The 22,307-nt window shown below is 44.0% G+C and overlaps 1 protein-coding gene across 3 annotated transcripts; it reads left to right on the forward strand.

Annotated features, from left to right (window-relative positions):
- Positions 1–662: 662 nt before the first annotated feature.
- Positions 663–22,262, forward strand: STRADA (STE20 related adaptor alpha). 3 transcript variants are annotated; one of them, XM_054995002.1, is made up of 13 exons: positions 663–735; positions 3,602–3,691; positions 6,437–6,494; positions 8,026–8,054; positions 11,255–11,357; positions 14,724–14,845; positions 15,114–15,222; positions 16,559–16,682; positions 17,948–18,119; positions 18,816–18,920; positions 19,049–19,290; positions 20,559–20,601; positions 20,940–22,262. In XM_054995002.1, the coding sequence occupies exons 2-13, from the start codon at positions 3,656–3,658 to the stop codon at positions 21,090–21,092; spliced, it is 1,296 nt and encodes a 431-aa protein (XP_054850977.1). In that variant the 5' UTR covers positions 663–735; positions 3,602–3,655; the 3' UTR covers positions 21,093–22,262. The 3 variants fall into 3 exon arrangements, with proteins under 3 accessions (XP_054850977.1, XP_054850978.1, XP_054850979.1); XM_054995003.1 differs by having other exon boundaries at positions 3,602–3,667; XM_054995004.1 differs by lacking the exons at positions 663–735; positions 3,602–3,691; positions 6,437–6,494; positions 8,026–8,054; positions 11,255–11,357 and adding an exon at positions 14,440–14,573.
- Positions 22,263–22,307: the final 45 nt, after the last annotated feature.

Below are 22,307 nucleotides of genomic sequence, written 5' to 3' on the forward strand. Positions count from 1 at the left end.
CGGCCATTCCCTTTTTCTTCATCACATTCCCTCCTTTCCCTCTTTTCACCAAAGTAATAGGGAAGCCAGATTGCACAGGTTTTGCCCAGAGTTCATGATTCTATGCCACAGCAGGCGCCACGAAGCAATGGATCTGGGTTTTTTTTGTGTTTCTCTCTGTGAATGCAACGTGAACGCGTGAATGGATGGTGCCTTTTGAGTGACTCCGTGTAAATATCACGAAAGTCCAGGAGGACGAGCATTTTGCAAGCAGAAGGGAACGGCATCCTTGATTTTCGCCTCAGAGGCGCCTTTTTTCCACAGGAAGGGAGCAGGGAAGAGGCCCTTGTCCACTGCCTGAAGCCCCCCACCCCCTTCTCCAAGCCGGCTGGAACGACCAGCTGGCCAACGCGAGGGGGAAGGCGCCCGCCAGCCTCCCCGGCCGAGCAGGCGCGAAAGAGGCGGCGCTTCCCTCAAGCCCCGAGGAAAGCAGCGCCTGACACGCAAGGAGAGCTTGACGTCGTCAAACGCAGCCCCCTCCACCCAACGCAACACCGCCCTGCTTCTCAGGCCCGAACCGCTTCCGCCGCGCAGCCCCGGCCTCTTCTCGGCGCTCCGCCTCCCGAAGGAAGCGACCAACCCGCGAGAGCCGCGCCGCACCGCCTCCAGGCCGTTCGTTCGCGCCCGCCTCCTGCCTCTCCGGGTCGCCTAGGAAACGGAGCGACCGTGCGGCCTGCCTGACGGCGCTGAGCTGGGGTGAGTGGGGCCGGGCCGCGCCGAGCGGACTTCCCCTCCCAGTCCACCTCCCAGTGCCGCTGGCTTTGGAGGGAGCCGCATCTGCCCTGCCCTGGCCCAGAGCTCCTGCTGGGGGAAGCCGCTGCGGGCGCGGGTAGTGAGGGATCCGGCCGGCTCTTGTGAACGCGCGGCCAGGCCCTGCTGAGTGGCGGAAAGAAGGGTCTGACCTCGTCTTTCAAAACGGGTTCCCTTCTAGGGTTGCCAATTCTGAGTTGGGAAATTCCTGGATATTTGGGGGTGCAGCCTGGGAAGGGAGCTCAGGGAAGTATAATATCAATGAGGCCACCCTCCAATGTGGTCTTTTTCTCCAGGGGAATTGATTTCTGTATTCTGGAGAGCGACGGTAATTCTGGGAGATCGCCAGGCCACACCTGGAAGTTGGTAACCTTGCTTGACATGGAACCTCTTCAGCGACTGCTTTCCTGAATTAGAGTAGGCCCGCTTGTTAAGAGGTCCACCTCATTCCGGGCCATCGGAGTTGCCTTTTTCTGTGCCTTTTGCAGCTTCCAGGCAGTGGCTGGAGATCTCCCTGAATTACAACTGATTTCCGGGCCACAGAGATTAGTTCCCTTGGAGAAAATGGCTGCTTTGGTGGGTAGATTCTGTGGCATATCCCCTGAGCTCCTTCCCCTCCCTTAACCATGCCCTCCCAGGACTTCATCTCCAAAATCTCCAGGAATTTCCCAACCCAGAGTTGGTAACTGAAGAGTCAGGGGACTTGGTCCCAAGTCGGCTTCTCTGAGGTGCCTCTCCGAAGCGCAGCTGCTATAACTGCTGGCTTTGGCTTGTCTACGTTCTGAATGTGGCTGTGTCTTAGATTTCCATAAGTGGGGGACCTGCAAAGATTTTCAGTCCATGGCTGCTAGGCCAGTTGCTTGATGGCTACCACTGCCAGACTGGGCCAAGTTTTTCTCTCCGTCTCACCCACAAGCCAAGCTACCTTTACCCCCCTCCCCATCTTGAGCTTTCCCTCCTTCCCTGCCCCATAGCTTCTCCCTTGGAAAAGTGTGGTCAGGCTGCATGATTGCTAGCTGCATGGTTGCAGCAACCAGTTACATAGTTGCTGCAACTGTCAGGCCAGTCCACTATTGCTTCCCTCACCTTGTTTACAGAAACCAAGGCTTGACAATATAGTGGTAGCATAAGCACACACCCCCTCAACCTGAAAATAGGCATTCTTTTTGTAAAGCTATAGGTGTTGCATCTGTTATTTTGGGAAGTTTTAATCCCCTGCAAGCCCGGGGCTTCCTTCAGGTTTACAGTGAACACCCCTCCTCTGGGATATGTCCGTTTCATTTTGTGAATCTATTGATCATATCTTCTATGGTGCAGTTTACAGATATATAATAGTAATCATTACTGTTTTATTTTCAGTTCTCTTTTTAACACTGAATTTGCCTTTTTTTAAATTGCTGCAGCACATTTACTTGACACTTTCAGTGAGCTATGGACATCAAGAGCTTTTTTCTTCATACATTGTTAAAGTCATAGGATCTAGAGCAGTAGTACTTACTCTGTGCCTCACAGGGAGCCACAGTGGCAGTTATCATCAACAAAATTACCCACATTTATTTCCATCCCTGGCATGATGTCTGCCCCTTAGGGAGGCTCAGAGTTTACCTGCTTTTCTGGGGGCAGCTGGTTCAAAGTGGGAGCCAATTGCCAAACACAGGCCCCACTGGGTACAGTTCTTGCCCACTTTCCTGGAACTTAGGCAGGTGTCTCATTGGAGAATGAAGCTCAGAAGGGTCATACGTGTCATGTCAAAAAGCTATCTGTGGCTCCCAAGCCACTGAGTGTCACAGATCTAGAGTATGCACAGATGCATCCTTCCAAAGTCAAACAATAACTGGTAAAATAAAATCCAGTTTGCCCTGATCTGGATTGCCCAAGTGCGCCTGATCTCATCGGAAGCTAAGCAGGGTTGGTCTTGGTTAGTAATTGGATGGGAGACCTCCAACGAAGGCTAGGGTTGCAGAGGCAGGCAATGGTCAACCACCTTTGTTAGTTAGTCTCTTGCCGTGAAAACCCCACTAGGGGTCGCCATAAGTCAAGTATGACTTGAGGGCATTCTCCACCACCACAAAATCCAGTTTATGTGAGACTGAGTTCTATAAAATCAGCAATGAGCTTTATTAAAGAGGCATTTAGACCTCGTATGCTAAACATGGTCCAGTTTACAATGGTGGTGGAGAGTGCCCTCAAGTCATAACTGTCTTATGGCAACCCCTCTGCAACTCTAGTCTTCATTGGTGATCTCCCATGCAATTACTCACCAAGGCCAACTCTTAGCTTCTGAGATATGATGAGATTGGGCTCACCTCAGCTGACTGACTGATTCATTCATTTATGGTCAGTGACCACCAAGAATCACTAATGCACAGTCACAGCACTCCCAGAAAAATGGGAAACAAATCAATCTTCTGAAATATAAAATATGAAACACAGAAAACACAAAAAATTTAAAATACACATTAAAATGTTAATACCATACGAAAAGGGAGGCAGGATAAATCTCTATGTAAAACCTTATTGTTTGATAGTTAAACTTTTGTCTATTCTGGTCAGGGCTCACTGTACAATGCTGGCTTCTTTTTCAGCACCAGCTAGTGTGGCTGATACCTTGTTTCGCCGAATATTGGGAGCAATCCTAAGCAGGTCCGCTCAGTAGGTCCCATCTTATTAAACGGGGTTTACTTTCAGGAAAAGTGCCTTTAGATTGCAGTCATTGTCATTGTCATTTTCCTTTGATTGTAAGAACAAAGAAGAATCAGTCCATTTGTTTTCAGCTTTTTGAAATACTATTCTTGCTCTTTTTTGCCATCAGGTTAATTTTTTAAAAATTCATACCTGTGGACTAGAATCATCAAGTTTGGATTCCATGTCTTTTCTTGTAAGTAAACCAGAACAAATTAGGGTGAGTGTCCCAACACTTTCAAGAATTACTAATGATCATTGTGTCTTTCCTTTCCAGGTTGATGCCTAGGTCAGAGCCTTACCATCCTAAGCAGAGTTATACCCTTCTAAGCCCACTGACTTCAACTCTACTTAGGATGGCCCTGTCAGTAAGGAAATATCTCAAAACATGACTGCAATAAACGCATTTAGGATCAGGCTGGTGCCAGTAAGATTACCTAGTTCAAAACTGTTACTTGAGCACAAGACAAATTTTTGTGCACGTTCCAGTGAAATGATGCCTTATTGCTATCTGAAAGAAGTTCTACTTGTGGATGTGAATAGTCAGGCCTTTTAAATAGCTGTATTTTTCGTTTTTACTGATTGTCTACGCTTTTCTCATGAGTACCTGGGTGAATTTCTAGCTGGAGGGCATTTCACTCCATTTGCCCTCTGTAAAGTCAACAGCCTCTTTGTTGCTCATAAATTTTGAGCAAGATTTGGCCAACTAAAAGAGAAGGAAGGTATTTGCCATTTCTGTGGTTATGGGGAAAGGAACAATTTTGAAAAATGCATAAATAGTTTTTGCTTTATGTTAGTACTTTTTAACTTTGCCCTTCCTCGAAGGAGCCCAAGGTTGTCCCCCCTCTTTTGTTTAACCCTCATAACAACCCTGTGAGGTAGGTTAGGCTGAGAGTTTATTGCTGGCCCAAGAACCAGCAAGTTTTCATGGTAGAGTGGGGATTCAGACTGGAAATCTGTTAGAGTAGTGCTACTGTTTGTATTTCATATATTATCTTTGCTTTGAAATAATAGTTTACAGTCTTTGCTATATCTGCTCTCAACAATAACACTGTGGATAGGTTTCTTTATTTACAGATGGAAAACAGTCTGTTAATCATTTACCCAAGTTATCTCAGTCCGTTATTTATTTTTATTCAATGAAAAAATGTATGCTGTGTGTTAGCCCAAAGGCTATTGGAGTGTCTAGCACCATAAATACACAACTAGAATAAATATTAAAACACCATCTAAAAGTCACTTCAATACCAGTTTAAACCAGCAATCATAATAAAAACAAGATCCCCCAGACCACAGCACTGCAAGTGTTAACATAAGCAGATCAATAAAACAGTTAAAATAATAAAAATTAACTATCCCACTAAGGCAATAGGATCATCAGTAAATGAAGCCAAGAGAGTAACCAAGCCCACCGTTTAAAAAAGCCCAGGGGAACAAAAATATCTTTATCTGATGCCAAAAACATTTCTACTCCAGCATATTCCAAGGCTGAGGAGCCATTACAGAAAAGGCCCTGTTCCTTAGTAGCAGATCACTATGCTCCTGCTATAGATGGAAAATGACACAGGACTTGTGACAAATGTCTGCCGATCCGCAAGAATATATGGAAGGTGGCAGTCTTTTAAGCACCCTGATCCCTAAATCATACAAGGCTTTAAAAGTCAAGATCTGAACCTTGAACTGGGCCCAGAAGCCAGTTTGCAGCTAGTGCAGTTGTCTCAGGACAGGTATAATATGTTCTCTATAAAAGAGACCTGTCAGCCATCAGCCTACTGAATTCTTCTTTAGCTTCTACATTGTCTTTAAGGACAGTTCCATGTAAGGCATAGTACAGTAGTCCAGCCTGGGTGCAATAATATTTGAAGTCATGTCTTCCAGATCTAAATTCAGTTCTCTGACTTACAGCATTTTCCCCATTAAGCCAAGTCCTTTATTGTTTTTAGCTCATCTACCTATTTTAATACTTGTTAGTGGGAGTTGCAGTAGAAGAAATTATCAGTTTCCCTTACGATGAATGTTACCTGTCAAAATACTGTAGCCCTGGTCCAAATAAAATTAGGTGTGACAACATTCCATTGAAATTAGGGCAAAAGTAGAGGAGTCAAAGAGCAATAGGCACTTTTGTCCACCTCTCTGCTCCATTCACAAAGTAGTGGTAGTGTTTGTAATAACTAAGAGAGGTTTGTAGGCAAGTGGAATTAACCCTCCTTTGTCCTCTGCCTTACATCCCTGTGCACATTTCGAGTACAGTTTCCAATCTAGGGAACAATCTGGGGGAAAATGTTTCAAGTCAGGGGAAGTGGGTTCAAGTCATCAATGGGCACCTTTTTAAAACTTCATTTATGACTCACCTTTCTTCCTAATGAAAACCCCAAATGACTCTCATCGTTCTCTTCTCCATTTTTATCCTGAGAACAACCTTGTGAGATAGATTAGGCTGAGATTGTATGACTGGCCTAAGGTCACCCAGCGAGCTTCTATGGCAGAGTGGGGAATTGAACCAGGATCCCCAGATCTTAGTTCAGCACTAACTGTTATAGCACATTGGTTTTTTTGATGTAAACAGTAGAATGACTCCCTCCCCACTGTACTGTGAACAGGATGATAAGTGTGACTGCCTGTGTTACATATAGTTTGGCCCTAACTCAGGCTCTGCATCTTTCACTGGGGCTTGTCTGAACTGACTTTTAGCTGCTTTGTGCTTGCTTACCAAAGGGGAAGATGATGCAAAGCAAATGGTATTATCTTACTACGTACCAATGGAGAAGAATATAGAGGCCTTGCCTTTTGGAATTTCTAGTGCAAAGCCAGACTATTGGATGTTATTATTAAGGAAGAAATTTGCAGAGTGCATCTCTTCACTCTGTTACGGCTTTTTAAGTCAGTCACATAGGGTTCTTTCTGTGGTAAAATAAAATTCTGTCATGTCTTGTTAAGTCTCACTTGTTTGGGGTTTCTTTTCTAGCGGTGGGTGTCCGAGAAGTTCATTGTTGAGGGCTTGAGGGAGTTGGACCTGCTTGGAGGTAAGTCCAAGGAATCACTACTTTGACTTATGCATCATGGTTTGTCAGTGCTAGGAAGGTTAATTTGTGGCCTTGTCTGCACAAGCAGCACAATCCTGAAACTTTTTTGTTCAGCCTTTCCCCTTGAAATTGAATAGGTCTGATAGTGTAAAAGATGAACTAATATGATGCTGCTCTCTATGAAGCCTCTGATTGTTTGGGAGGAAGTTTGTGTGTGTGACACTGCTAGTGTATGGCATAGCCTCAAAGCTTCTTACTCGTTTCAAGTGGTAGGCATACCCCGCGGATTTTTTCCCAAAGAAATATGTTGTTTTTTGAAGAAGGACATTAGCGGTAAAAAATGATAGTAGAAAGAAAGGAGAGGAAAGGAACCCATCAGAATAGATCAGGCAGGCAAGATAATGGGAAGTCGTCCCTGGACCAAAAATCAAGAACTTTAGCCCATGAGTTTAACTTGACAATAAAACCAAGGTTTGTAGGCAACCTGAAAGTATTTGAAAATAGCCAGGTCAGCATGAGTAGAAAGAAGTCTGGAGCTAATTAGAAGGACAAGGCATTCTGATCTTCTGAATTGTTGGGGAAGCTGTTAAAATACCCCAAGGTGCTAAAGACCAGCGGATACAAATATTGAATCACTCTAAGACTGAATTTTGGATTTATGCCTGTCGGTCAAATTGATGGACCAGAATGAATACTGTTAACTATTTCTTTAGATAATCTTCCCATGATGACTTTGAAATTAAAATTGAAATCAGTGCATACACATACTATAGATATAGAACTCTTTCAGTGCAATCCTAAACAGAGTTAATCCAGTCTAAGACCTTTGAAATCAATGGTCTCAGATGGGAGTAACTCTTTTTAGGATTACACTGTTTGTGTAGGAGTTTGCCTTGAACCTGAGGATTATAACCTATTTTTAGCAGTCTCTGTATAATGATTCCTGAGAACCATTTCTTTAACTCCTAATTAAAAACCTTATAAAACCCATGTGATGTAATAATTTTTAGTTGAGAAGTATAGGTGACCAGGTATGTAGTTCTTCTGCTGCTAATGCTAAGAAAGGAAAAGATGTTTTGATAAGAGCTGTCAGTTGTGCCAATGATTTTTGTTGCTTTAAGTCAGTGATGTTCAGTGGCCTGGGAGCACCACGTGGCTCTATGATGTGCCACCTATGGCTCTCTCATCCTCACTCTCTTGCCTGGCCTGCTGTGCTTCATGTTGAGGAGATAGCACTAAGGCAGAGAGGTAAGCCGTTCCCCTTATTTCAGATACAGAAGGATTGGCTACGGTTCAGTTGTGGGAAGGGACAACCCTACATGCATATGCACAGCTACATATTGTTAACACTTACATTATTTGATGTGTGTATGTGATGGGGTGGTATCCAGCACATCTAGCAGTCCTGTTGTTCTTTCAGTTGACCTTAATTGTGGGATGTGGCAGTGCTCTGCAAAGCCATAGAGAACCACTGATTTAAATTATAGCTTTAAAAACACACACAATTGAGTGATCAATTTCTTTACTGTAGAGCAACCTCCAGGTGACTCTCGGAGAAAAGTAAGTGACCTTTGCAGATTGTGGTTTGTGGCCCCTTGCATGGGTATCTCCTTGACTCCTTGTGAGCATTCCCCCACCCTCCCTGCACCTTGTGTGTACGTTAATGTGTTCAGCTTTACATGCATAGGAACAAGATTTGCTCAGAAAAGCAGATTTTGAAGCATGGCATGTGAATTTACTTTAGGTGTAAACTTTGGATTTTCGAATGGCTGTTTCCACCAGTAGTACAGCTTATATGACTGCATTGATCAGTTATTATTTTTAATTTATAAAAAGCTTCCTTATACAAGAAATTTTTAAAAATGAGGTTGCTTGTCAGCTGCTAAAAAGTCAAAACACAACACACCTTGTTTTAAAACTGAATCTAAGGGAGTTAATTCTGGCACCTTATAACTCCCTGAAAACTTTTCATAGAAGGGCTAGAGCTGGAAGAATCCCAGGGGCGTAGCCAGCTTTCTGACCCTGAAGACACCTACCTCTTTGGCCCTCCTGTTAAGCATGCCTGCGTGACCTTGGTGGTGTAGCTGTGTGAAGTGCTGCTGTGTTCCCTTTTTGTGACTGGTGTGAGTTCTGAGATCTTGCTTCCTGTGAAAGCTGGCCAGGTGTCACTGCTTCAAGCATGCAATGCCTGATTATCTTGGTTTTGCATTCCATGATAGTAGTGGCCTGTGGTCCACAGTTGTCAGAAGTCACTGCTTGTTTCTACTGCACCCAAAACAGTAGCAATGGGCTACACTGTATAGTTCTTGAACTACTGAATGAACAATGGAGGTAAGAGTAGAAACAGGAATAATCCTAGAATCAAAGTTAAACATCTTGCTGACTTTTGTACATCTGTTCATGATGATACATACTGTTTCCTGTGCCTGTCTTGTGTTCTCCTCTGTATCCTTCATACCTCTGGTTTCTTTCCCCTCCATCCCATATACAGCTGATCATTTCTAGCATAAGCTATTCTCTCTAGCCCAAATAAAAGCAAACAAGGTCAGAGTAAAGCTAGCTCATTACACCTTGCACAGTCTCCTGAACTTGCATAACGGCCCTTAACTTCGGAAGAGGATCGGGCTGCAAGAATATGTGGTTGTAAGAATATATGGGCATGACATGCATTTTAACTTACAAATTGACTCAAAATTAAGCCTGGTGTAAGTCCTCTTACTCTCCCTTTACATCAAATAACTCATAAACTTCAAAGAGAGTAGGTTTAAAACTGTTGACTGCTTGTCTTTGAACTTTCTCTCTTCCCTATCACTGGTTGAGTGTCTGTGGTGTCATCATATCTTAACTGCTCAGCATCAAGGCATTGCCATTTCCAGTTTTGACAAATTTGTAATTTTTAGCTCGTTTCTACCTTTGCATCTGTTTTTCCAATTGCGTTGGTGCAATCTTTCTTGAAATTTTGTGTCCTGTTCTGTTTCCAAAATCCCTATCTTTAGAAGCTGGTCTTGTTTAATAAAATACCAAGTTTTCAACAAGAGATTTTTTTTGTTCTTTAAATTTTCAGTATTTGCACCAAAAAAAAAAAAAGCTTTATTGAATCCTTTGAGCTTTTGTTTTTCTTGAGAGCTTTTTGTATGCTGGGCTTCACCAATAGCGTCAGTTTTAATTTTCTTAAGATTATACAGAACGTTGAGCCCTCACTAAAATTCTTCTGGATAGAGGGGTTTTTAATAGACAATTTGCCTCTCTCTATAGGCAAATTGTATGTCAAAAAATGGACGCAGTTCCATGTCATTTAGTTCCATTGGAATACGTATAAGGCATGTGCAAAACTTTTAAGTTGTAAATGCTAAACGTCCACAGCTACTTTATCTGCCATAAAATGCTGTAAAGTGGCTGTCCAGGCTGACTTTATTCCAAAGGTTTGCTTTTGTGATTTCCCTCCTGTGTTGGACATTCTTCACAGTTTATTATTTTAATTCCATAAAGCACATTTGAACTTTAGAAAAGGAAAAACAACGAAGTTAAAGGTGCTGTGAGGGTGGGTGAGCAGACGAGTATTTTAGAGTGCAAAGGAAGCAATGCTGCAACTTTGAGAAGCTTAGTGTGAAGGGGAAGAACTTCAAACGCCCCGACCGAACGCAAACGCTGACGGGCCGGAAATGACGCTCGCAGCCTTCCCCCCCAGGCTAGGAGGCTCCGGCACAGGCACGAGGGACTTTCCGGAGGAAGGGAAGGAGTCCGGAGAGGCTGTGAGCCGGAGCAGTCCCGGCCGAGGCGCTTCCTGGAGAAAGGGATGCCCGTCCGAAGTAGTCCGCTGGGTCCTAAAAAGAGAAGGACGCCAAACGCTGTAAAGGGGCAATAAACTCTTTGCACCAAAATAAATGCAGGTATCGCCTGGCTTTAGCAGGAGGCGTTTTTGTCGAGGGTCTGCAGAGGACCAGCTTGAAGATGTGTAGATAGGAACATAGATGTGTCCACCTCATTCTCTATTCACAGTGATTCTGCAAAGTTGCAGACTTTCTCAGTCCAGGCCCTTTTATGGGAAATAATGAGGACTGAATCCAGCTAGATTTCAAAATTTAGTTTTTAATGCTCTTTCTCATTTTGAAATTCAGGAACATTCTGCTAGAAATGCAAGCATAAGATGGGAGGTGCTAAGTTGCTATTTTGCAGCCATTGAATAGTAGACCCTTGCATGAGAGAAATTTCAGAGTGAAACTCAGGTTTTAAAAGCTGCTTTAAGCAAGTGTATCCTGCCACTTTTAGCATATGTAAAACGGGGGGGGGGGGTTCTGGGAAAAGAGGTGGCGGAACTTTCAAGAGGGAAATGAGGAAGAAATACATGGGATTCTTTGAAATCATATTATTTTCATCAAAAAGAGTCCAGTAGCACCTTTAAGACTAACCAATTTTATTTTAGCATAAGCTTTCGAGAATCAAGTTCTCTTCGACTCTGTATCAGGCATCTGACGAAGAGAACTTGATTCTCGAAAGCTTATGCTAAAATAAAATTGGTTAGTCTTAAAGGTGCTACTGGACTCTTTTTGATTTTGCTACCACAGACTAACACGGCTAACTTCTCTGCATATTATTTTCAAGCACTATTGCCGAGTATTTTCAAGAGGTGCTAGAACTCCGTTCCACTGCGTTCCCCCTGAAAAAAAGCCCTGTGTAAAACTAGCCTGTACAAAAGTTTCTTTTGACCCAGCTGCTTCTGTGTCTATTTGATTTCTTTGTGTCATTTTTTTCTTTTCCAGACTAATGAAGCAAGCTCTGAGTCAATAGCACATTTTCCCAAAAGGGACACAATGAGTACTTATTTGCCAGATAACAGTCTCTATGAGTTATTGACTGTAATAGGTAAGTTTTCCAATCCAAGAAAAGTATTGTCGAAGGCTTTCACGGCCGGAGAACGATGGTTGTTGTGGGTTTTCCAGGCTGTATTGCCGTGGTCAAAAGACAGAGATCTCTGTCTTTTGGTGCTACACCTCTGAAGATGCCAGCCACAGCTGCTGGCGAAACGTCAGGAACTACAATGCCAAGACCACGGCAATACAGCCCGGAAAACCCACAACAACCCAGAAAAGTACTTTGACAAAGTACTGATCTCTGTATTTCTTTAACTAACTTTGATTTCGGAACTAAAATATACTACTCTTTCACAGTAGTTAAAGAAGCAGGTTCAAAGTTTAGGGATGCTGCTGGATCTGGATCTCCTATTGGATAAGCTGATGGTGGCTGTGGCCAGGGGTGCTTTTCATCAGCTTTGGCTGGTGAGCCAGATGCCGCCTTTCCTGGTCAAAAAAGATCTTGCCACTGTGGTGCATGCCCTGGTGATATCTAGATTATTAGACGAACGCAGTGCACTCTATGTGGGGTTGCCCTTGAAGAATGTCTAGAAGCTACAGTTGTTACAGAATGCTGAGACCAGAATGCTGAATGGAGTGGGCCATAGGGATGATATCTTTTCTGTCTTATTCTATCTACATTGGCTCCCAATTTAGTTTGGGTCCAATTCAAGATCTGGGGTAGTGTGGGTCCTGGTCCAGAGTCAACGGTGGCCCCCATCACCTTCGCAGGTTTCATCCCTAGCCCTCATCATCTCTGGAGTGGGGGGAGAGGGCTTCAGAGCAGAAGCTGCCATAACACGTCTCCTGTCATTAGATATTGGACCGGGGGGGGGGGTGGAGATGAAGGAAAGCCTCTGGGTAGGAGGTGGTCCCTCAGATATGGTGGAACTTTCCTTCTCAGCCCGGCATGGCCCAGCATAGCCCACAGACTATGGGGGGAAGAGGGTAGGGAGAGAAGGAAGTTGTGGAGGCTCATCTTTGGCTCTGGCAGCTTTAGCAGTATCTGCAGGTCAGCATCATCTCCCCGTGATGGCCCCCACTGTTGCTGGGCTGCGCACACACTGCCGCTTGAGCCTGGCAATCAGCTGTTGTGCACAAGGGGGAATCAGGGCAGAAGTTGCCACCGCTGTGACTCCAGAGGCAACTAGAGTGAAGGGAGGCTGCCCCTCTTCACTACCCCAGCTGAGTGCCAGGCTGCTGCCGCCACTAGGAGCAATGCATTCTGCAGTGGTAAACAGTGACTAATTGGAACCCCCCCCCCCACTCCCATCCTTTGCCCTTTTCACCTCCCCTCTGGTTGGGGGTACTCATGCCAGAAGCCACCATTGCAACTCTAGCAACTGGGTGTGAGGAGGCTGTCTGCTCTCTTTTCATCACCCTACAGCAATTGCTAGGCCACTGCTACCTTAGAAGCAGTCATAACTCTCAGACCCCCTGTCCCCTCACCCTTCTCCCTGGTTCTGCTCCTACCTGCCTATCCTAGAACAGCTCCTGTGGCAGCCTAGAGGCAACAAGCAGCAATGAGGGTGGCTGCATGGGGGTGCCAGTTTATCCCCTCCTCAGTGTGAGATTCAGGACAGATGCCCAGGACTAAGACTGCCCCTGTTCAAGGTGACATTTAAAGCCCTTGGGGCCAGCATGCCTTAAGGACCACCTATTACCATAGAAACCTACCCAATCATGACAGTCATCTTCAAGGGCCCTGCTTTGGCGGGGGGGGGGGGTGCTCCCTGCTGTTTGAGACTTTTTCTGTTTTCCATTCTATCACTAGCCCTCCTAATTTATGTATTTGTATTTTTTGTTGAATTGTTTTAAATTGTCATCTGGCTGTGGGTATTTTAAAGTTGTTTTAATATTTTTGATCGGGGATCCTAAGTTTGGTGGAATGGTGGCATTAAAATGTTTTTTTTTAAAAAAATGCATCATTTTAAAATAAACGATATTACATGCCATCTATGCAAGATGGAAGAAAAATTCCTCCCTCCGTGCAATTGTTAGATATTGAGGAAACAAGGATAATTGCGTATATGTGTTCTGGACATGATGAGAACTTACTTGGTGCCCCAATAAGCACTCCCAAATCTCTTCCCAGGTTTATATTGACCCAGTTGGCCATTTTGCTAAGGGAAGTTGTTCTGATTTGCTTGTGTTTTCCTGGGGCTATACACCACCCTAAAGGATTTCCTGCCAACCCGACATCACCATTGGGTCCTAGCAGGAATTTAAAATTCTCAAGGAGATAGTATTTATTATAGTTGACCCATCTTAATCTGGATTGATAACTGAGGGCTAAACGAGCAAACTGACAAGAACGAGATGGTTTAAATGAAGTTCATAAAAAAGAAACATGGAGCTTATATGGAAATAAGCAAATGTAGATATTAACAGTTAGCTAGAGCGGGGGGTGTTAGGTTTTAAAATACACGTGACCAAGAAAAATCAGACATATTTATAATATAAAAGTGGAGAAAGCTTTTCAAACGGACAAAACAAAATGGAGGAGAGGAGAATGATGTAAGCCACCACACGTTTACTTGGAAGCAAGTCCCGCTGCCTAGAGGGATTTTCCCCATGTTCAAAGAGGAAGTGACGGCAACACCCAGAGCAGGGGTTGATTGACCTGTAAAACTCACTGCAACAATGGAAGGATTTAAAAATTTATAGGGGCTATAAACTTTATTACTATATACTGTCTGTTGCTGGAAGTATGATCGTACCAGGTAGTTTCTATGTTGTTTAATATGTCAAACTTATGCTCTGTTTCAGCATTTCTTAATCACTGTATTTGGGTTTCTGCTGGTTTTAAATCTTTGCAAATTTGCATATTACATTGTTTATTGAAATGCCTTTAGAATTAACTGTACTGACTCGCAGTGTGTAATCTGCCTTGAGTCTTAGCGAGAAAGATGGACTATAAATAACATAAATAATAATAATAAATTTAGATCTCCATTGGGGAGAAAGGTGGGGTATAAATGAAATAATTGTAAATACTTACGTTCCTTTGAGTGATTGAATGCAGAACAGTTACATGCTAATGTGGAAAATCAATCAAATCAAGGATGTTTTCTGCAAGAGAGATGTATGGTGGCAGTCAGAAAGGATTTGTTTGTAATCTGAATTAGGGTTTTATTTTTACTTTTATTTAAAATGTTTAATGCCCCACCTTATCTTTGCAAACTCAGGGTGGCTAGCGAAACAGAAAAAGCAGCAAGACACAAACATCGTAAGTGGTCAAACAAATTAAAACTGATATGCAGTTAAACACGGCTAAAAGCTAGTACAAACTGTTAAAAGACCATGTTGTTAAAACAGCCAAAGAAAATTTCAAGATGTTACTGAAGTCGTTCTAATGATGATGGCTTTATCTTTCCAGGGAAGGGCTTCGAGGACCTAATGACTGTGCATCTAGCACGTTATAAACATACAGGAGAGTTTGTCACAGTTCGGAGGATCAACTTAGAGGCCTGTACCAATGAAATGGTGGCATTTTTGCAGGTAGAGTTGGCAGTCTTATACAGATAGCTTGGCTTTGTTTGTTCTGGAGAGAGAGAGAGTTTGTTGGATTTGCATTACTGTAAAACAAGTAGCACTTGTTTGCTGACGCTTCTGTACACCCCTGTAATTCTGTATAACTGGTGAAAGCCCAAGTCCAAAGAAACTAGTTTTTTCAGTGAGTGTTGAAACATTCTGAATTTTCCTGTATGTGTTTGGCTCTCTCATTGGCTAAGAATCTGTGGTTGTTTTATTGTTTTTTGTGTTTTAGGATGAACTTCACGTCTCAAAATTCTTCAGCAACCCCAACCTTGTGCCATATAAAGCAGCCTTCATAGTCAGCAATGAGCTTTGGGTTGTGACCTCTTTCATGGCTTATGGTACGTACAGCCTGTTAGACCAGCCCTGCTCATGCAGCTATGATGTGGCCTTTTAGCAGAAAAGCCAGACTGAGTGGTGCATTTGTGTACTGACAGTGGTCCCACAGTCTCCTTTATTCTGGATTGCCTGGGGGGGGGCTAATACATTCTCTTTAATACTATCCATTTTTTAAAATTTGACTCCTATGTGAAGACAAAGATGTCAGAATGTCTTCTGAGCTTTTATGGCAGGGAATGATCCAGCCTCCACCTCAGAATTTTCATGAAAGGGGTGGGGAAGTTGTATCCTTGCCAAGCAACAGAATGCACAGTTTTACTGAGCCCGTTTCTGGGTGATTTGCAATGGCTAGAGCACTGCCTTCCAGCCACCACCAGCCGGCTGATAAGAGGAAGCTTAGAACTGAAAGCCTGTCCTGCATTTCCAGCTCAAAGCCCCTCCCCCCTCTGGTTGGAGTGGCTGAACAACACAGGTAGGTGGATGGATAGCTGAGAGAGGCCGTGGGAAAGGGAGAGAAGGGGCAAAAGCAGCCTGGAGATCAAACAAAAGTTGAGTGGGGGGCAGGGGGGTAGTCGGTCCCCCACGCCGCCAGGGAGGGGACGCCGGGAGCAGCTGCCAGCTGCTGGGAGCGCACGGGCAGCAGTGCAGGCAGCCTCCCAACCCCCCGCACTGCCTTTCACCTGCCCCGCAGGACAGGGCGGCCAGCTTGCTGCGTGCCCCCTGTCCTGCGGGGCAGACAGAAGGCAGCGGGGGGGGGGGGTGCTATGAGGCTGCCCGCGCCATTCGCCTGCCCTGCAGGACAGGGAGTGGCTGGCCACCCCCTGTCCTGCGGGGAGACGAATGGCGCAGGTGGCTTCCCAGCCCCGCACACTGCCTCCGCCGGTGCACCGTGCGAGCGACACGCTCCACCCTGTGTGATGATGTTACAGAAGTGACGTCATCATGCAGTGCCGGGAGTGTGCTGCGCGCATGCGCAAGGGGTCAGATTAGGGTTGCCCTGGGCGCCAGGAACCCTAGATCTGGCCCTGGTGGGTGGATGAAGGAAGGAAAAGGAGCAAAGGGAGGAAATCAGAGCCAGCGCCAATCGTTAAGGAGAAGCTGGCGCCAGCAAGGGAGACAGTATGGAGAGGAGGACCAGTTTACTTGAATGGGATTTCTCCCCCCGTGTCTTTGCAGGTCCCCCACTTGTTTTTCTGAATGGTGAAGTAGTTGTATGTGCAAATCTTGAGACTTTAGACATGTAGTCATTTGCCTATTTAATATAAATACAGGGGGGAGGAAATCTTAAAAACAAGTGGTTTGACTTTCTTGTGCTACCCTTTTTCTCTCTCTTTGCAGGTTCTGCTAAAGATTTAATCTGTACACATTTTATGGATGGTATGAGTGAACTAGCTATGGCTTATATCTTGCAAGGGGTATTGAAGGCTCTTGATTATATTCATCATATGGGATATGTTCACAGGTAAGCAAGGCCGTTGCACTTTAAGCAAGAAAGAACAAAACTTCAGCAATTTTAAAATCAGTTCCATTATCTTGGCTTCTGAGAAGAAGAAAAAATCTGGGAACTGTAGTATTTGTGAGAGTTCTTCATTAGAAAGTCCTAAGAAACATACGTTGACCCAAACATAGATAGAATTTGTGAAGCAAAGACTTGAGTTAGGAGAAATTTAGTCTAAGGTCTTCCGATCGTGCTGATGTCAGAATCAGTGGAGCAAAAGTTCTGCAGCACAGAGTATTATTAATATACTTAATTTCATTATAGGAATAATTAACTAGTATTATTACACCAAAACTGAATTAAAGTTTTAACATCTGCCTTTCTCTTGATGGTGTATTTTCCCCCACCCAGTCTTGAGAAACAGCCATGAGCTACCACCTCCTCATCCACAATCCCTGCTTGTCTGGCCTTGCCCTGTCATCGTGGGTGGGGGGAGGCAGAATAAGGAGGCTAGAGCAGAGAACACGTGGCTGAGCTAATCCGAGTGGCTTACATTGCTGTTAGCTGCCTTGGGCTCCTGCACTGCTCTAGACTTTTTAACATCTTCTCTAGTGCCCTGTAAAGTTGTCTAGAAACACTGGAGTGACAAGCTGGATGGTTATGTTGCCTGCTGTTTCTAAACTAAGTGACAGTGGACTGGGGTTCTCCTGGGCTGCCTTGCAGGCTATAAGAGTGCCGTCGGTGGGCCAATTTGTTTGACATCTCTGTTCTTGTCTGTTGGTAGAACTTCAGTTCCCAACTTTGTTCAAAACCATACTATTTAAATGGGATTGAAGCCAGTTTGAATTCAGAATGTAGTCATATAGCATAAACCATGACATGTTTATGTTGTGGCACTGTAAGCCTGAGTAGGCACAAGTAGAACTGAAAGGCAGTGATGAGAACTTGTTCTCATAGCTTGCAGGATGCTCCAAACATTAGGGCATGCTGCATGTTTGCCAGATAGGAGCCAAATCTAGCACAGAATATGCCATTTTGAGTGAGAATGAGACATGTGCAACGGATTTGGGAGCCTTCAACCTTTTGCTGAGTTTCAGGTCAAATTGAAGAATGAGAAATTAAATCTCCATGAGCTGCAGTTGCTGTATCTTCTACTCATGTTAGCATTGCCTCTGCTCAACAGCCAAATAATTTGTTGCTCTGCTCTCGGACTAAGTTTGTGGTCTAGATTTTTGGAGACTTGGGAGGGGGGTTTGTGGCTGCTTTCTCTCTGTCCTCTTTGCATGCAGGAGTGTGAAGGCCAGTCATGTCCTGATTTCTGCAGATGGAAAGGTATACCTGTCTGGCCTGCGCAGTAATCTAAGCATGATCAGTCATGGTCAACGCCTGAAAGTAGTGCATGACTTCCCCAAGTACAGCATCAAAGTCTTACCATGGCTTAGCCCAGAGGTCTTGCAGCAGGTACGTTGATTCTTGCTTGGTCTTATGTTTGTAGCTTTGGAGTGGCCAGGATTAAGTCTTGCAACCTTATTTATGTATTTATTTAACATACCTTGTTTCTCCTCAGTGGGGACCAAAGTAGCTTACAGCATTATTCATGAATTATCTTTATCTTTAGCTTATACATTATCACCCATTATGCTTTAGCTTAACCAGCTTCACATGATGGTTGGCGTAAGGGTAGAGGGTGAATGGCCCAAGAGCACCCAGCAAGCTTCTATGGCAGTGGGGATTTGAACCTGGGTTTTCCAGATCCCACTCCCTCACTCTTAACCAGTGCACCACACTGGCTCTTGAAGTTTTCTCCTTGATAAAATTATTTGTACGGCACACAGCCTCAGCATCCAGCTTCCAGCCCATACTGCTTCAGCCAGCAAATTTTACTTGTCTAAAAAGACACCTCTAAAGACACTGTGAAGCCTGAACTGAAACTACATAGCAGGACTGGCTCCTCCCGCTCCTGCTCCTCTTTTCCTTTTGCATTGTTGATCCTTTCATTGGGTTTTCTTTTGTTTGACAAAATCATCTATAAACACCTATAAATTGCCATTGTGAGCCACCATGCTCCTCTATTTAATTCCTTCCTGTATTCATTTTCCCTTCAATTTAAAGAAGGTCCCAAAATATTCCAACATATTTTCATTTTTATGGTTTTAGAATCTTCAGGGCTATGATGCAAAATCCGATATCTACAGTGTAGGAATCACAGCCTGTGAGCTGGCGAATGGCCACGTCCCATTCAAGGATATGCCTGTAACTCAGGTAGGCTGTTATTGCCTCTGCTGTACAGAGCAAGGAAGCTACACATATTGGGACACTTAACTGGATGACTGTGGCATGAGTTTCAGACGCCCTTTAAAACAAACCTGCCTTCTCCTCATGTACTTCAGATGCTTTTGGAGAAGCTAAATGGCACGGTTCCTTGTCTTCTGGACACCACCACCATTCCTCCAGAGGAGCTGAATACAAAACCATTGCGATCAGGAGCCAGCATGGGGTTCGGGGAAAATATGGTAGCCAGCAATGCCAAGGCCTCCAATGGTGAGGCAGCACCACATCCATACCTCCGTACCTTCTCACCCTACTTTCACCACTTCGTAGAACAATGCCTTCAGAGGAACCCAGAACTAAGGTACTGCAAGAATAAATTGGGGGAGGTTTGAAATGGAAGAGAAAAACGTTGTTCATTGTAAATTCAAGCTTTTTCCAGAAGAAATTTGCTTCTTCTAGAAGAAGGCTCTCACACTGCCTTCTGCTGTTACAAATTATACCCCCATTGTCACTAACCAGAGGGTTTCAAGGCTTCTCATTCTTTGGTGGCAGAACCTAGGATGAATAGGGCATAGATTCTGTAAAACAGTGTTTCTACTTGATGTCACTTCTAGCATTTGGACAATTGAAAAGCATGGTTTCAAGATCCTCTTTTAGAAGAGGCAAGTTTCTAGGGCCATAATAGCAAATGAGAATAAGGAATACTTTGAATAGTTAGAGTGTAAGCCTGTATAGTTGATTTTTTTAGCAGATAGGAAAGGGGCGAAGTGCTGCGTCAAAAACATGTGCGCTCAGATTTTAAAAACCACATATTTCCTATCTGCTAAAACTTGCACAGTTTACAGTTCTGTATTCCAGTTGCTCTTTGTAATGGTTTATCATGGATCACAATAGGCCAGAACTGGGTTTTGTGTTTGTGATGCAGTCAGGAGAACCATTAGAAGGGCTGCAGCTGGGGCCACATTCACAACTGCTAAAGACCAATTTGGGGGTTATTGGTCTGGTAGGAATCTGCCCAAGAGAATGGAGAATATGTATGACATGTAGTGGGGGCACACAGAGTATGGGCACCTCATTCGTTGTCTCTCTCGCTCACTCTTTCTTTACCCAACATAATCACTGATACACAAGGCAAATTACAGAGTACAGAAAGAGAAAAAATATTTACGCAGTATAAGACGTCGTATGAACAATGCAATAGGACTTGTAGTCCAAAATTGAATGACGGTGTGAGCAGCAATGTTAACGTATATTATACAATGAACAGTGCAAATGAACAGTACAATAGAACTAGGAATACCATGTGGATTGTTAATACCAATGCATTAGAACGAGAAATACAAAATTAAATGACAGTGTGAACAACAATTACCAATGTAGCATAATGCAAGCAGTTCCAGATGAGATTACAAACAGCAATGCAATAACCACGTGAAGGTACGCTTCTGGACCATTGCTGCTTTGCACATTTTCTGGAATGATAGCATCCCTCTTTGTTCATGTCAGTAGGCGAGCTTGCTAGGCTAGGGGCTTGAGAATCCTGAGAAGAGAAGAAACAACTTGCTGTCTCCTCATCCTGTTCCCTGGTCTACTGACTCGTGACCTCTTTGTTGTGTTTCTCTTGCACAGACCAAGCGCAAGTGCCTTGCTCAACCATTCCTTTTTCAAACAGGTAAGTGGTTTGTCTCCTCACTTTCACCTCAGTAACATTCCGTCTTGTTTCTACACAATTGAGAGGATAGTAGGCCTCTGGAAGGTGGGGTGGTCAGTGATGTTGAAACCTCCTCCTGTACTTAATAGCTTGAAACCAAAGAGCTTCTGAGACTCAGAGACTGCGTTTGAATTGCCTTGTTTACTTTGGGTCTCTCTTTGGGAGGTTTTGTGCTGGTGGGAGGCGAGAAGACTGATGAGAGGCTTAGAACAATGAGCGAGTGAAACAAGAACTGTCTTGCACAATGCCTTGAATTACGTCTGTGTTAGATTTTTTAAAATTTACTCTCTTTCCTCCAGATCAAACGACGTCCATCTGAAGCACTTCCTGAACTGTTGTATCCTGTAACACCAATGACTTGTTTTGAAGGCCTGCAAGTGCAAGAACCAAGCAGTATTTATGAAGTAGCATCGAATTTGGAGCAGCTCAAGCTGGATGACTGGGAATTCTAGGTCCCCAAAGGAGGAAAACATAACAGATTTAGAAGTTTTGTACTGATATGGTTAATTCATTTAACCCTGTCCTTTCTCACACAACAGCGATGAATGTTACGTTTCGCAAGTTTACACATCTTAAGGTGGCAATCCACACATCATTTGCATTGGATCAAAGTCTATCTGCCGGTGGGGGGGGGGGATGATGTGCAGAGAGCTGGTGCTGGGGATTCTTTCCTGCTGTGTAGTTCAGATTAAGACTTGGATATGTCCAAAATGAGCCTATTTTTCCTGCCCTCTCTGTATGGCGGTACAGCTGTCCCTAAAGGATTTAGTGTTCTTACGGTCTCCTAGTCGATGGACAACCGAAAACCTGCTTCAGTGTCCACATTCTACCTGCACAACGTTCTTGTGGAGAGCTTCACTAATGGAAGTAGAGGTAGAGTTTTCATCAAGCATATTCCAGGCTGAGCTTGGTCTTCCTCTATGTAAAACTCATCTCTGGCTGAAAAGGTACATAAAAATTCCGTGCTAATGTTCTGGTGCTAAATGCAGTGAACAGCAAGTCAGGAGGACTGGTCTCAGTATTTTCCTAATTGATTACCATTTCCCAGTAATGTACTTGATGTTGTAGTATAGCATCCATCTGTAGAGCTCTCTCTGCACACTTCAAATCTCAGCCACATCCTCCAGCAGACAACAGAAAGGAACAGTTTTGACATGGCAAGAATGGCCTGTTCCTGAGTACCTGTCTCCTCTGGATTTGTGTCTAAGGTTGAAAGGCAATCTATTTTCTCTTTGCCCCCATTCTCCATTTTGGCCTGTGTTTCTGTAGTTCTTTATCATACAGTATTTTGCCTGTCTGAGAAGTTTCCATCATGCACAAACATTGGTTGTAAAATTGCAGAACTTTGAAATTTGACCTCTAGATTTCTGATTTTAACATGCTTCTTGTGCATTAGGGCCTTTCTTCCTTCTCTGGGCTACTTTCTTTTAAAGTATTTTACACAGTTGAGCATTGAGCCAAGCCTCTTTTTGCATCTGGCTGCCTGCATCAGAGGTCCTCTCTGTAGGACCATGTGTTTATGATCCCACAGGTTTGTTAAGCTGTGCTTGATCCCAAAGTCTGCTATTCTAATTTTTGTTGCCAAAATAAAATGATTTTGCACTCTTCCCCCCTCCCCTACACCCACACAACATCTTGTTTTGCCTGGAAGTGAATGATGTTGAAAG

Source organism: Eublepharis macularius, chromosome 12, assembly GCF_028583425.1.
Source record: "Eublepharis macularius isolate TG4126 chromosome 12, MPM_Emac_v1.0, whole genome shotgun sequence".
NCBI lineage: Eukaryota > Metazoa > Chordata > Lepidosauria > Squamata > Eublepharidae > Eublepharis > Eublepharis macularius.

What these genes read in the sequence shown, in the direction of transcription:
- STRADA (XM_054995002.1), top strand. Translation starts at nt 3,656, where the DNA reads ATGTCTTTTCTTGTAAGTAAACCAGAACAAATTAGG. An exon ending in GACCTCTTTCATGGCTTATG is followed by an intron (nt 15,223 to 16,558) that starts GTACGTACAGCC and finishes CTCTCTTTGCAG; the next exon opens with GTTCTGCTAAAGATTTAATC. An exon ending in ACCATTCCTTTTTCAAACAG is followed by an intron (nt 20,602 to 20,939) that starts GTAAGTGGTTTG and finishes TCTTTCCTCCAG; the next exon opens with ATCAAACGACGTCCATCTGA.